Genomic DNA, 15,123 nt, shown 5'->3' on the forward strand with positions numbered 1-15,123 from the left:
AAATTTGGAATTTGTATTCGCAATTGAACAAAAGTCATAATTTTACAAAGGAGCATTGCAAATATTAGTGGTTGTCAAAAGAACACTTTAGAAAAAAATAAGAACTCTTTTACATTCTTATTTTGTGTGTGCATGTGTGTTTGTAATTTTTAAATTTCCTACAGGATCTGGAAAAAACTAGCAACTAAAGTTTAAAAATAATTTGTTTAGTTTACTTTGTAATATAAGTGACTTATGTATATAATTTGTGAAAGTTGAGTTGTTGAAAAAAGTCTGGCTTTTAGTTTGAAACTCAGATGATTTTATTTAAAGTAGCACTTTTGAAGCCTCATATTATAATTTGTGCTGTTAAGGTTTAAGTCTTTTGAAATGTGGCTGGAGGCCATATATTTGGCAGCAAGTGTTTTTCCATTTTTGTGAAATTGTTGCATAATAGTAAAGAAATTTCTACTCGAGTCACTCTACTTTTTGATGATTTAAGGTATTTAGAGGTAGAGTGGGAAGTTAAACGAAAAACTCATCGTGAATTCAGCAAAACAAACATGGTGGACCTATGCCCTAAAGTTCCTAAACAAGATAATAGCAGTGATTGTGGAGTATATTTACTGCAATATGTGGAAAGCTTCTTTAAGGTATGTAAAGACATAAATACGTTTTTTATTCACAATTACCAGCATATAACCACAAATTACTGGGCAAGCAAAGAAGCAGGAAAATGTTAGAGGTAATCAAGAAATAAGAAAAAAAAAGGCATAGAACCATATATAACCCAGATATTGGAGTTGGAAGATAAGAACTTTAAAATGATTTGATTAATATGTTGGAGAAAATAGTCAAAGATAAACAAAATGGATGAAAATGGAATCTGCTAAAAAAAAGTCAAGTGGACATTCTCGAACTGAAAATGCATAATGATATATCTGAAATTAAGAACTTACTGTATGGGTTTGATAACAGACTGAATAAAGCAGAAGACAGATAAGGGAACTTTAAAAAAGGACAATAGAAAGTATCTCACTGTAGCTCAGAGAGGAAAAAGAATGTAAAGAAGAGAACAGAGCATAAGAGACAAGTGTGATACAGTCAAAAAGTCTAATTTACATGTAATTGGAGTTGCAGAAGGATTAGGGGTGGAGAGAGAAAATAAGGCAGACACAAATTTGAAGAAAAATTTTCAAAACTCAAAGACTTGTGTATTGAAGAAGCTCAGAAAACCATAAACTACATAAGTACAATGAGAAGTATGGGTATTATTTTCTAGCTCATCAGAGACTCTATAGGAACTGTAGCAATGTTAAAAAGAAATTTTAAATAGCAAGGGATCACTCTGCTTTTTGAACTGTTAGCTCATTACTTCAGTCATAACCAGTATTATTTATGAAGATGGGTATAGCAAAAGGTATTTTTGACCAGAAGCTTGTTTGGAGAATCCTTAAAGGTACTTTCAAAGCATGAGGGTTATAGTATGCAGTTATAACTTTTGGTATAATTGGGGAGGATTGATAATATACAGTAGAACATGGTACACATTATGGAAACCACTAAACATGTTATGCTGTTTTTTTTTCCTTTTTTATTCTAGACTGGAACTTCATTATAGGGTGACAGTTCTGGCCTTCTAATACTCTTTCCAAAGAGATTTGATTTTGTTTTTAGATATCCAAAGTGCCTTATTACATGACATAGTCTGAGTCTGTTATATAATTCTACTTTATGTAGCCTCAGTCAGTAGAACATACTTCTAACATAGGTGGTAGCACCACTTAAGATTGCTGGGGGGAAAACCTCAGAACACTAAATCTTGTGTTTCACAAATTTGTGCACTAATATAACAGAGTGTGGATTGAAGAAAATAGGTTTCAGGTTGACCACTCAAAACCTGTGGAACTTTGTAACTAGGCCATAAGAAATACAATTTTAATTCTAATAAAAACACTTGCACAGTTAAATCTCCACTGAGATTTGCCCCTAGAATCACAGTCAGTCCTTCATTTCAGCTTTATACTCTGGGACTCCTAATTTCTTCTTTAAGATGTAAGTCCTTCTTATATCTGGCTTCTAATAGTTTCATCAAATTTGTAAACATGATCTAGGGGTAGTCTTATTCAGCAGTTACTCATTTATTTTTTTAAACACAGGCAGAATTGTCTTTGCAGTTGCAACTTGCAACTTCCTTATTAAGCTTAACATAATGGAAAATATATCAGTTCCTTAAGCCACTAAATTGGCTATTTCGTGGACTAAAAGAAGGTACTTCTGCAGGATTTTCTATTTTTTATGTGAGATTCTTCATATACTGCTAAGGCTTCCTCTTCGTTTCAATAGTTTCAAAATATTAACATGTTGGAAAAAATTGTGTTCAAACCAGCCTGACTTCTGCATTGTACTGAATCATTCTCTGTTTACTAATTCTCTTTGCACTAATTCACTTAAACATGCATTGTAGCATAACATATGGTGTTTAATTTTGATGTTCAGTAGTTAGCAGTTTAATGAAAATGTTCTAAAATTGATTGTGGTGATGGTTGCCCAACTCTGAATATACTGAAAATCATTCAGTTGAATACTTTAGGCAAATTGTATGTTATGTGAAATATATCTCAGTAAAGCTGTTATTTAAAAAAATTAGCAATTTCTCATTTCTTATAAAAATGAGCTTAAAACAAATTTGAATTATACTGCTAAAGTGATTGCACTCTCTTTTCTCTCATTAGGATCCTATTGTTAACTTTGAGCTTCCAATTCATTTGGAGAAATGGTTTCCTCGTCATGTAATAAAGACCAAACGGGAAGATATTCGAGAGCTCATTTTGAAACTTCATTTACAGCAACAGAAGGGCAGCAGTAGCTAGTTAATCTGTACAAACATGACACAGATGTTCTATACGATTACTGGAAAGCTGCTTATCAGCATTTGTGTTAGCCAGCTCACAGAGAAGAAAATAACTTGCAGTAGTTTTATAAGTCACTGTACATTATTTAAAATATATAAGATATAATATTAGAATTGTTAGGATCTCATAGATGGAGTGGAAATGGGGGTGATATAGATAAAGTCATTAGATAGAAATTAAAATTTCATAAATATTTGATATTTTTCTGATTAAATATGCTTGGATTATGCAATAGCATATGTAATGTGGGAATGTTTTTATAGATAATAAAACTATGCGATCTGTACTTCCACATAACTGGGAGTTGAAGGGAGTTAGGTCCTCCCTGGTGCCAGCCCCAGTGCTTGTCAAATTCGTTGACAAGTCACATTATATTGTAATTCTATTCTTTGCAGCTCAAGCATGCAATATGAATACTGTGTATTTTTTTTTTTAAAGAATTTAGTATCAAGGCTTCAGAAAATGCCATTTACGGCATCCCTTCTGTATAGTGTGAGAGAAAACATAATGTTAGGAAGGTGATAAAAATTCACTCATTCAATGCGCAGCTTATTTTTCTCAGTTGCTAAGTGGAACCATTACTCTATTCTAATTGTTGTTTGTTTTCCATTTCTTTTGATGTCATGTGTGGGGATCTGAGAATTTAGTTCATTCAGAGTGAAATTTGGAAGAAAAATTTAGCTATCCAAAATAGGTTTTTAAAAATTGTATATGTAGCTTAACTTAGTTTATTTGAGGTATAGCTATATAAATATTGACTTCTGTCCTATTCTGACATCCCAGAATATATGTACACAGTTTCTGTAAGTATAGAAGATAAAATTGGTGACTTCATAACTTTAATTAAAAAAATATCCTCAAAGTCTTCTATATTAATCGTTAGGACTAAATACATAATTTTATAGCTGTTTACCCAGTATTCATCTGCAAAAGCCAGATTGCTCTCATTGCTTTTGTATTTTTATAAGGACATGTGATCCCCATGGAGCATAAGTTTTTGTTAAACATTCAGGTAACAGTTCTGAATTGATGTGATGATGGTGGTATTACATATATGATTAAACACTTCATAACTTTCTAATGTTATCAGGAATATTTTGAGGGGATGATTATATTGTATTTTCTCAGACAAGAAAAATGTTTTTTAATCTTCTGTTTTAAGCATCTCTTTACACTGTTACTGTATATAAAGCAGTGAAGCAAAGGCAATTTAAGATGAAGCTAAAAGTCGGAACATTTTATTTCAAAATCTTGTGAATTGAGGTTGTCAGTTAAGCCTTAGTGTCCTTAAGTTTCTGTTAATCTTGTCATCATCTTTATATTGTTCAAGATATTTGTCCTTTGGAGATTTCCTATAAAGATGGTTATAATTACATGTTTCATTCCCAATTTCTGTGGGGGGGGAGGGGATTTTTTAGATGACTTAATTATTTTGTATATCTAATTTTGGGAAAGCAATTATCTAATACATCTCCTTGTGACTTCTTAACTTTTTTGTTTGTATGTTTTTCAAAGACACCTCTGTTCTTTACCATGTTTTGAAGATTGTTTAAAATTCATTTTCCTAAATTCATATGGAAATAATGCTTTGAGAATATCAACATTTTATATTAAACATGTTTCCAATTCATTAAATTGAGGTGTAATTTTTTTCCTTAAGAAATGTGAGCCATTCTTAGAAATAGATTTTAAATTGTATGTTACTCAGTGCATGTCATATAATTGATGCTTAGATTAATTTTTCTGTTTTAGCAGACATGTGGTAATTTTGATAGTTCAGGGAACATTTTTTGAGCATCTACTACTAGCAGGCAATGCACAAGGTAGAAAAAACGGAATGACAGCTCTTATTCCTAAGTCATTTATAGTCTAATGGGAGAAATGGACATATGAACAGTTTTAATATGCCTGTTAGAAACAATCATAGAGTTTTTTGGGAGCACAGGAGGGTGTTCAGCCTTCGGGTTTGTGTGTGTGTGTGTGTGTGTGTGTGTGTGTGTGTGTGTGTGTGAGTGAGAGAGAGAGAGAGAGAGAGAGAGAGAGAGCACGAGGAGATAGTGAGAGGTGGTAGAGAGGTAGTAAGAGGGTTGTCACTAGACAGGGAAAGCCTTTTTAGAGAAGATAATACTGGTTCTCACAACTCTTGGGATAAAAAAATGGTTGCTCTTTTTTTTAAGAAAAAGTTTAATACCTCTTAAAATCAGCTTTTGTGTGTGTGTGTGTTAGGGGGAAAATAGGTCTAGACTTATCATACAGAGCCCTTTCTAATTTGATTCCAGTCTACATTCTGTCCTCATCTTTCCACTGTCACCTACTTTTTAGTCATATAAAGTTATTAATTTATGCTTTAATTACTTTTAGCTTAACACCAAGCTTAAGCCCTTTCTTAATAGGAAATTATCTTGTGTTTTCTTTCTTTCAATACTATTTCTTTGGAAAAGTACTAAGCTAAAATGAATGTGAAATTTCTTTGGTATTCTATATATATATATATATATATACATCTTTTATTGTGAAAATGACCTCTAATTGTTGAACTGTCTGGACTGGGAGAACTGTGAGTAGACATGCATACCCCAAAGCCCTCCGTGACCAGAACTTTTTAAAACTCTTTAGGAAAACCTGGGCCCCTTCTTCCCTCTGTAGAGTCTCTTGTAACTAACCTTGTCCTTATGGAACTTTGCAAACTTTGCCCAGGGGCTGTTAAAAGACTTGGTTCTATGTGTATGAGGCTTTCTTACGCTGGTGTGGTTTGCACCCACCCAGGTGGTCTGTACTCTTACAACTGAGTTCGTCCCTTTTGGAAACTGGAGAAATCAGGATCAGGGCTAGTTTAGGATTCTGAAGAGAAATGTGCTTTAGATCTTTACAAAACATTTTTTTTTCCAGAGAACTTCACCAGAGGTACATAAGATATAAATTCATTGCTATTTGATAGTAAATCCTAGCTTCCACAGGGTTTTTGACTAATTTAATTCCTTTCTACTAGATTTATTTGATAAAAACAACTGCCCTAATACAAAATTTTTATCTGGTCCCCCATTGTGGTAAAGATAAAAAAAAGTTTCCTTCCTTGGTTAAGAATTACTCATGTTGGGCTTCCCTGGTGGCGCAGTGGTTGACAGTCCGCCTGCCGATGCAGGGGACACGGGTTCGTGCCCCGGTCCGGGAAGATCCCACGTGTCATGGAGCGGCTGGGCCCGTGAGCCATGGCCGCTGAGCCTGTACGTCTGGAGCCTGTGCTCCGCAATGGGAGAGGCCACAACAGTGAGAGGCCCGCGTATCGCAAAAAAAAAAAAAAAAGAATTACTCATGTAGATAAAGACACTGGGCCTCATGTGTAATAGCAAATTGAGCAACAAAGTTATTATTATGTAGCTACCATTTATATTGTGTGCTTAGTAGGTGCCAGGTACTTTTCTAAGCATTTTCTGTGTGTTAACTAATTTAATGCTCACAATATCTCTATCATGAGTTAGCTTTACTATTCCTATCCTATTTTATAGATAAGGAAGGAGAAGTAAGTGGTTACAGTGAAAGATTTTCAAATTTTTTAATCGAGGGAAATTTACAAGAAACGGCACCAAGAAAACTAACTTTATTTTGTATGTAGCTCTGTATTTCGGGCATAGACAGGTATAGTCAGTCTGGGTGTTTTATGCTTAAAAATCATAGGTTGTAGAAGAACCCAGAGAACATGTGAATCTATCAGGTTTGACTAATAGATTGAGAAAAGTTGTAAAATTCAGTGAATTATATGTGTAACATTATTATTTTTGGAAACATTTTTAAGTGGAGTGCTCATTAAAGGCAAGGAGAGTGTTAATAAAGAGCTTAGCTGGCTAGATTAAAGAAATTGTCTCTCCCCGTCTGTCCTAATTAGCTTATCTCTCCTGCTTTCATAGCATGCTGGTTATTTCGGAAAATAAGTGAGAGGTACTTTGAAAGGACACCATTTTTATTTAGCCAATTTATAATGATTTTGGAATGGTTGTCAATTTTTGAACATAAACTGTTTAAATATTAGATCTTTTCTGTAAAAATTTGTTACTGGAAGTTTCAGGCCTTTGGGTGCTCAATTAAGGATTTTGGCCTCTTTCTTGGTTTTGGCTCAAATGATTATGTTTCCTCATTTTGGGAAGATTTCTCTGGGTATTCTGATATTTGTCCTGATAGAAGGAAACCTTCCATCATTAACAGGTATTTAAAAATCTACATTATTTTTTATCTTTAGATCTGAAGTATATTTTCTCTAAAAATAACATTATTTGATATGACTGCTGTAAGAAATTGAACCAAATATTACTCTAGTCTTTGATATTGCTTCATTTAAACTGTATGAAAATCTCTCCAATAATACTGGTTTTCCTCTTCATTAGTAATTCTTGGTTCAAAGCTTACTTCCTCTTATTTCTTGTGTTGAAATTGGATGTATACTTGATTTCAATAACTAACAGTCTTGAAATAAAGGACTAGGAATTAAATGGAGAAAAAATTGAATGCTTTACTTCTCCCCTCCTTAAGCACACATGTCTATAATTCGAGCATTGAGTTCAAAATCTAAATGTGGTGCAAATGTCAGTTTTTCTTCATTTGTTACCTTTCATTCTATGTCTCCATTCATCATCAGAAGCTTTGTTTATGCTTTCACTCTGTAGCACAAACCTACTTATCTTTAGAAGAGAGCCAAGAACCCAAGAGTACAGTTTCTTTTCTCCTGACTGACTCAGAATCCACAGACTCTTCTCTGTCTATCGAAAAGAAACAACCTATGGACCACAGAGAAACTGAGAGACAGTGGTTGCTCAGAAGAAAGCGATCTACTCTGTTTCCTAATGGTGTGAAAACCTGCCCAGATGAAAATGTTACAGAGGCTATGGCAAACCATATGAAATATTTTAAAGTCCGAGGTAAGCAAACATTCAAACCCTTGGGCTCTATGATAAAATTCAAACATAGTTCTAAAACAGTTGTTGTATTTGAACATTATAGTTCAAAATTTGTGATGCTTTGCATAGAGACTGAGCCAAATATTGTCTGTCTACTAGCCATGGAAAAGACTTGCTAAGAGTATGGTATTTATACAGCTTCAGAGGAAAGTTTACATTATTTTAAGAGAGGACATGGTTTAAAATTTTTGAAGCACTTCAAAAATACCAGTTTATGTTTCTGGATAAATTAATTATAACTTTTACTTCTGCATTACAGTAATTTGTCTAAATATACCCACAAAAGATGTTAACTAAGATATACTTAACCTACTTGGCTAATTAGTTATTTTATATACATGGAAATATGATCAATTTCTATATTTTATAGTTTAGCCATTCTACAGATTCAAGCTATTCTAGTTGTTATACACAAAACTTTTTACCTCTCAAATGGTGGCAGTTCTCACAATGGACCCTAAAGCAACAAAACCAGGAGTTTATTTTTTTTCATTTTTAAAAATTAGTTTTTATTGGAGTATAGTTGCTTTACAATGTCGTGTTAGTTTTTTCTGTACAGCAAAGTGAATCAGCAATACATATACATATATCCCCTCTTTTTTGGATTTCCTTCCGATTTAGGTCACCACAGAGCACTGAGTAGAGTTTCCTGTGCTATACAGTGGGTTCTCCTTAGTTATCTGTTTTATACATAGTAATGTATATGTGTCAATCCCAATCTCCCAATTCATCCCAGTCCCCCTTCCCCCTTGGTGTCCATACATTTGTTTTCTACATCTGTGTCTCTATTTCTGCTTTGTAAATAAGTTCATCTGTATCATTTTTCTAGATTCCACATATAAGCAATATTATGTGATATTTGTTTCTCTCTTTCTGACTTACTCTGTATGACAGTCTCTAGGTCCATCCACGTCTCTGCAAATGGCACTATTTCATTCCATTTTATGGCTGAGTAATGTTCCATTCTATATATATCTACCACATCTTCTTTATACATTCCTCTGTTGATGGACATTTAGGTTACTTCCATGTCCTGGCTATTGTAAATAGTGCTGCAGTGAACATTGTGGTACATGTATCTTTTTGAATTATGGTTTTCTCCAAGTGTATGCTCAGGAGTGGGATTGCCGGGTCATATGGTAGTTCTATTTTTAGTTTTTTAAGGAACCTCCATACAGTTCTCCATGGTGGCTGTATCAGTTTACATTCCCACCAGCAGTATAAGAGGGTTCCGTTTTCTCCACACCCTCACCAGCATTTATTTTTGTAGATTTTTTGATGATGGCCATTCTGACTGGTGTGAGGTGATGCCTCATTGTAGTTTTGATTTGCATTTCTCTGATAATTAGTGATGTTGAGCATCTTTTCATGTGTTTGTTGGCCATCTGTATATCTTCTTTGGAGAAATGTCTGTTTAGGTCTTCCACCCATTTTTTGATTGGGTTGTTTGTTTTTTTGATATTGAGCTTCATGAGCTGTTTGTATATTTTGGAGATTAATCCCTTGTCCATTGCTTTGTTTGCAAATATTTTTTCCCATTCTGAGGGTTGTCTTTTCATCTTGTTTATGGCTTCCTTTGCAGTGCAAAAGCTTTTAAGTTTCATTAGTTACCTTTTGTTCATTTCTATTTTTATTTTCATTACTTTAGGAGTTGGGTCAAAAAAGATCTTACTGCGATTTATGTCAAAGAGTGTTTTGCCTATTTTTTCCTCTAAGAGTTTTATAGTGTCCAGCTTTACATTTAGGTCTTTAATCCATTTTGAGTTTATTTTTGTGTATGGTGTTAGGGAGTGTTCTAATTTCATTCTTTTACATGTAGCTGTCCAGTTTTCCCAGTACCACTTATTGAAGAGACTGTCTTTCCTCCATTGTATATCCTTGCCTCCTTTGTCATATATTAGTTGACCATAGGTGTGTGGGTTTATCTCTGGGCTTTCTGTCCTGTTCCATTGATCTATATTTCTGTTTTTTTTTTTTTTTTTTTTTTTTTGGTGGTACACGGGCCTCTCACTGTTGTGGCCTCTCCCGCTGTGGAGCACAGGCTCTGGACGTGCAGGCCCAGCGGCCATGGCTCACGGGCCCAGCCGCTCTGCGGCATTGGGATCTTCCCAGACCGGGGCACGAACCCATGTCCCCTACATCGGCAGGCGGACTCTCAACCACTGCGCTACCTGGGAAGCCCTATATTTCTGTTTTTGTGCCTGTACCATACTGTCTTGATTACTACAGCTTTGTAGTATAGTCGGAAGTCCGGGCACCTGATTCCTCCAGCTCCATTTTTCTTTTTCAGGATTGCTTTGGCTATTTGAGGTCTTTTGTGTTTCCATACAAATTGTGAAATTTTTTGTTCTCATTCTGTGAAAAATGCCATTGGTAATTTGATAAGGATTGCACTGAATCTGTAGATTGCTTTGGTCAGTACAGTCATTTTCACAATATTGATTCCTCCAATCAAAGAACATGCTATATCTCTCCATCTGTTTGTGTCATCTTTGATTTTTTTCATCAATATCTTATAGTTTTCTGAGTACAGGTCTTTTGCCTCCTTAGGTAGGTTTATTCCTAGGTATTTTATTCTTTTTGATGTGATGGTAAATGGGATTGTTTCCTTGATTTCGCTTTCTGATCTTTCATTGTTAGTGTTTAGGAATGCAAGAGATTTCTGTGCATTAATTTTGTAACCTGCAATTTTACCGAATTCATTGATTAGCTATAGCAGTTTCCTGGTGGTGTCTTTAGCATTTTCTATGTATAGTATCATGTCATCTGCAAACAGCAACAGTTTTACTTCTTTTCCAGTTTGGATTCCTTTTATTTCTTTTTCTTCTGTGATTGCTGTGGCTAGGACTTCCAAAACTGTGTTGAATAATAGTGGTGAGAGTGGACATCCTTGTCCTGTTCCTGATCTTAGAGGAAACGCTTCAGTTTTTCACTATTGAGAATGATGTTTGCTGTGGGTTTGTTGTATATGGCTTTTATTATGTTGAGGTAGCTTCCCTCTATGCCCACTTTCTGGAGAGTTTTTATCATAAATCAGTGTTGAATTTTGTGAAAAGCTTTTTCTGCATCTATTGAGATGATCATATGGTTTTTATTCTTCAGTTTGTTAATATGGTGTATCACATTGTTTGATTTGCATATACTGAAGAATCCTTGCATCCCTGGGATAAATCCCACTTGATCATGGCGTATGATCCTTTTAATGTGTTGTTGGGTTCAGTTTGCTAGTATTCTGTTGAGGATTTTTGTGTCCATGTTCATCAGTGGTTTGACCTGTAATTTTCTTATTTTGTGATATCTTTGTCTGGTTTTGATATCAGGGTGATGATGGTGGCCTTGTAGAAAGCTTGGGAGTGTTCCTGTGTAATTTTTTGGAACAGTTTCAGAAGGACAGGTGTTAGCTCTTCTCTAACATTTGATAGAATTCGCCTGTGAATCCATTTGGTCCTGGACTTTTGTTTGTTGGAACACTTTTTATTTTATATTGAAGTATAGTTGATTAATAATGTTGTGTTAGTTTCAGGTGTACAGCAGAGTGATTCAGTTATACATGTATCTATTCTTTTTTCAAATTCTTTTCCCATTTAGTTTGTTACATAATTATTTTATTTTCAATTAAACAGTGTTATCCTTGATCTCATACCCTTTTATTATATTAATTCATTCTCTGTTCCTTATATTTACTAACCAGAATTGGTTAATTGACCATAATATGTCCCTTAGATATTTGAAGGATTCCCAAACTTTGCTTTTTGCTGCTCAAGAGCCAATAAAAAGCCATAATATGGATGCGATGCTAGTAAATTAAAGTGGATATAGATAATGAAATGATAGTGAAATCAGGCTTGTTCATTCATGCATGTATTCAACAAATGTTTATTGATCATTTACTATTTTCCAGGGACTGGGCTATATAAACCTTCAGTCTGAGCTGCTACTTTGTCTTCTTCTTTATTTTCCTCTATGTTGTCCTTTCTGTCCTCCTTCCTTATCAAAGCAAATGCTTTTAAAATAAAAAATTTAATATCAGATATTACATATATTTATATGTTTGATTTTTTAGTTTCTTAAAGTGGCACAGTATGTTAGAACTTATTTTTTCAGAGTGTATTTATATCTCTTGGTTATATTTTGGACTATCAAACTTACTAAGCAATAAACTTTTCTTTCACTTTTTAAATGGAAGTCCATTGACCTGGCCTTTTGTGAGTAGGGCATATTCCAGAAGTGGGAAATTCCAAAGAGATTGGGAGAGAAAAAGGAACTGAAGATGAATGAGAATGAGTGTTTAATATATCAAAATATGATTTCTACTACCTGGATTTTTATGTAATATTACTTTAAAATAGGTAAGAATACCAGAATACCTAGATAGCTTCTGGTTAAATAGTGAAGAGGAAATAACCAATCATTTAAGGAATATGATTATGTCTTTTAATTTCTTTGCCCTTGTGTTTATACATTCAAGAGACGCTATTGAAAAAGAAGCCAACCAGAAGAAAAATAAAGCATTCCTTGAATAATTGACTATAAAATACAGATTCTGTGAATGAGATCATTGGAAAGGGAACTCAAAGCTAAAATGATTGACACAGCACATCAAGATTATAACAATGTTGATATAGCTGTTACTGTCATGATAAAGAGTAAATATTTTATTTGTTATGTTTTGAAATTTAGGAAAAATGAATATTTCAACATAGGTCTTGATTTGGAAGAGATTTGGAAGAGATAATTGGATTATGCCCTTAGAACCAATTGTTTTGAGATTGGAGGAAAAGATCCACTCACTGTCCAACCAGGAATCTTTGGTTTTTCCACCAAGCTAATTCAGTATAATGGTTTGCCCAATTTTTCCTTCATAGATAATTTGGTATCAGTTGCTAGTTGGTATAACACATTTGAAAAATATCTCCATTTAAGCAAGAAGCAACTGAATTTAACCTAGTCATTTGTGAAATTAAAGAGATATTTAGGGTGCTTGAAGTAGGAAGTAATAGTATCCCCCTTTAAAAAATTGTATTAGTAGTTGGACCTTTTAAAATATAGCTTTAAAAGGAAACCGTAAACAAGAAGAAAAGACAGCCCTCAGAATGGGAGAAAATATTTGCAAATGAAGCAACTGACAAAGGATTAGTCTCCAAAATTTACAAGCAGCTCATGCAGCTGAATATCAAAAAAACAACCCAATCCAAAAATAGGCAGAAGACCTAAATAGACATTTCTCCAAAGGAGATATACAGATTGCCAACAAACACATGAAAGAATGCTCAACATCACTAATTATTAGAGAAATGCAAATCAAAACTACAATGAGGTATCACCTCACACCAGTCAGAATGGCCATCATCAAAACTACAAACAATCAATGCTGGAGAGGGTGTGGAGAAGAGGGAACCCTCTTGCACTGTTGGTGGGAATGTAGATTGGTACAGCCACTATGGAGAATAGCATGGAGGTTCCTTAAAAAACTAAAAATAGAACTACCATATGACCCAGCAATCCCACCACTGGGCATATACGCTGAGAAAACCATAATTCAAAAAGAGTCATGTACCACAGTGTTCATTGCAGCTCTATTTACAATAGCCAGGACATGGAAGCAACCTAAGTGTCCATCGACAGATGAATGGATAAAGAAGATGTGGCACATATATACAATGGAATATTACTCAGCCATATAAAGAAACAAAATTAAGTTATTTGTAGTGAGGTGGATGGACCTAGAGTCTGTCATACAGAGTGAAGTAAGTCAGAAAGAGAAAAATGAATACCGTGTGCTAGCATGTATATATGGAATCTAAAAAAAAAAAAATGTTTCTGAAGAACCTAGAGGCAGGACAGGAATAAACACACAGATGTAGAGAATGGTTTTGAGGACACAGGGAGGGGGAACGGTAAGCTGGGACAAAGTGAGAGTGGCATTGACATACATACACTACCAAAAGTAAAATAGATAGCTAGTGGGAAGCAGCTGCATAGCACAGGGAGATCAACTTGGTGCTCTGTGACCACCTAGAGGAGTGGGATAGGGAGGGTGAGAGGGAGACGCAAGAGGGAGGAGATATGGGGATATATGTATATGTATAGCTGATTCACTTTGTTATACAGCAGAAACTAACACACCATTGTAAAGCAATTATACTCCAATAAAGGTGTTAAAAAGAAATATGTGGCTTTATTAGGGTATACATTGGTAGATTATAAACTGCACATACTTAAAGCATAGAATTTGATTTGTTTTGACAAATGTATTTATCCTTGAAGTTATCACTACAATCAAGATAATGAATTGTCAATTACCTCCAAACATTTTCTCATGTGCCTATATAATCCCTTCCTCCCTCAGCACCTCCCTTGACCTCAGTGCTGAGGCAACCACTAATCTGCTTTCTATTACTATGTATCGTTTGCATTTTCTACACTTTTTCTACTATGTATCGTTTGCATTTTCTACATATTTTCAATGTCCTCATACTGTTTACTCTTTTTTTTTTTGTCTAGCTTCTTTTAATCAGTTTGTTTTGCGACTCATCCATGATTTTTTTGTGTATCAGTAGTTTGTTACCATTTACTGTTGGGTATCATTCCATTTTATGGATATACTGCATCTTGGGATATTTGGGTGCTTTTCAGTTATTGGGGATTATGACGAAAGCTGTCATGAACGTTTTTGTACAATTTTTTGTGTGAACATATGCTTTTTATATCTGTTGGTTAATAGGAGTGTAGTGGGTGGGTCACATGATAGCTCTATGTTTAACTTTTTAAGAAATTGCCAAAACTGTTTTCCAGTGTAGTTGTACCAACAGCTGTATATTGGGATTCCAATTTTTCCACATCTGTGCAGCGCTTGGTATAGTCAGTCCTTTTAAACTGTAACCATTCTAGTAGATATGAAGTAACATCTATTGTGGTTTTAACTTGCCTTTTCTTGATGGCTAATGATGTTGAGCACTTTTTCATGTGCTCATTTGCCATTTGTATATCTTTTTTGGTGAAGAGTCTATTCGAATATTTTGCTCCTTTAAAAAAATAATTGGATTGTTTGTTTTATTATTGAGTTGTAAGAGTTCTTTATGTGTTCCAAATACCAGTTCTTTGTCAGATATATGTTTTGCATAAATTTTCTTCCAATGTTTGGTTTGTCTTTTTATTTTCTTAACAATGTCTTTTGAGGAACAGAAGTTTTAAATTTTGATAAAGTTCAATTTATCAGTTGTTTTTTTTTTTTTTGCGGACGGGCCTCTCACTGTTGTGGCCTCTCCCGTTGCGGAGCA

At 34.4% G+C, this 15,123-nt stretch overlaps 2 protein-coding genes across 2 annotated transcripts in view; both read left to right on the forward strand.

The window, feature by feature from the left end:
- SENP7 (SUMO specific peptidase 7) overlaps window positions 1-4,529 on the forward strand; it is a 154,235-nt gene extending 149,706 nt beyond the window's left edge. The window contains exons 24-25 of the mRNA XM_060150665.1: window positions 482-632; window positions 2,715-4,529. Coding sequence (XP_060006648.1) covers window positions 482-632; window positions 2,715-2,852 — 289 coding nt within the window. The 3' untranslated portion in view covers window positions 2,853-4,529. The remainder of the gene's footprint in view (window positions 1-481; window positions 633-2,714) is intronic.
- A 2,480-nt stretch (window positions 4,530-7,009) lies between these two features.
- The window catches only part of IMPG2 (interphotoreceptor matrix proteoglycan 2), a 68,955-nt gene continuing 60,841 nt past the window's right edge, over window positions 7,010-15,123 (forward strand). Inside the window, exons 1-2 of the mRNA XM_060149371.1 lie at window positions 7,010-7,094; window positions 7,553-7,804. Coding sequence (XP_060005354.1) covers window positions 7,010-7,094; window positions 7,553-7,804 — 337 coding nt within the window. The remainder of the gene's footprint in view (window positions 7,095-7,552; window positions 7,805-15,123) is intronic.

This window comes from Lagenorhynchus albirostris, chromosome 5 (assembly GCF_949774975.1).
Source record: "Lagenorhynchus albirostris chromosome 5, mLagAlb1.1, whole genome shotgun sequence".
NCBI lineage: Eukaryota > Metazoa > Chordata > Mammalia > Artiodactyla > Delphinidae > Lagenorhynchus > Lagenorhynchus albirostris.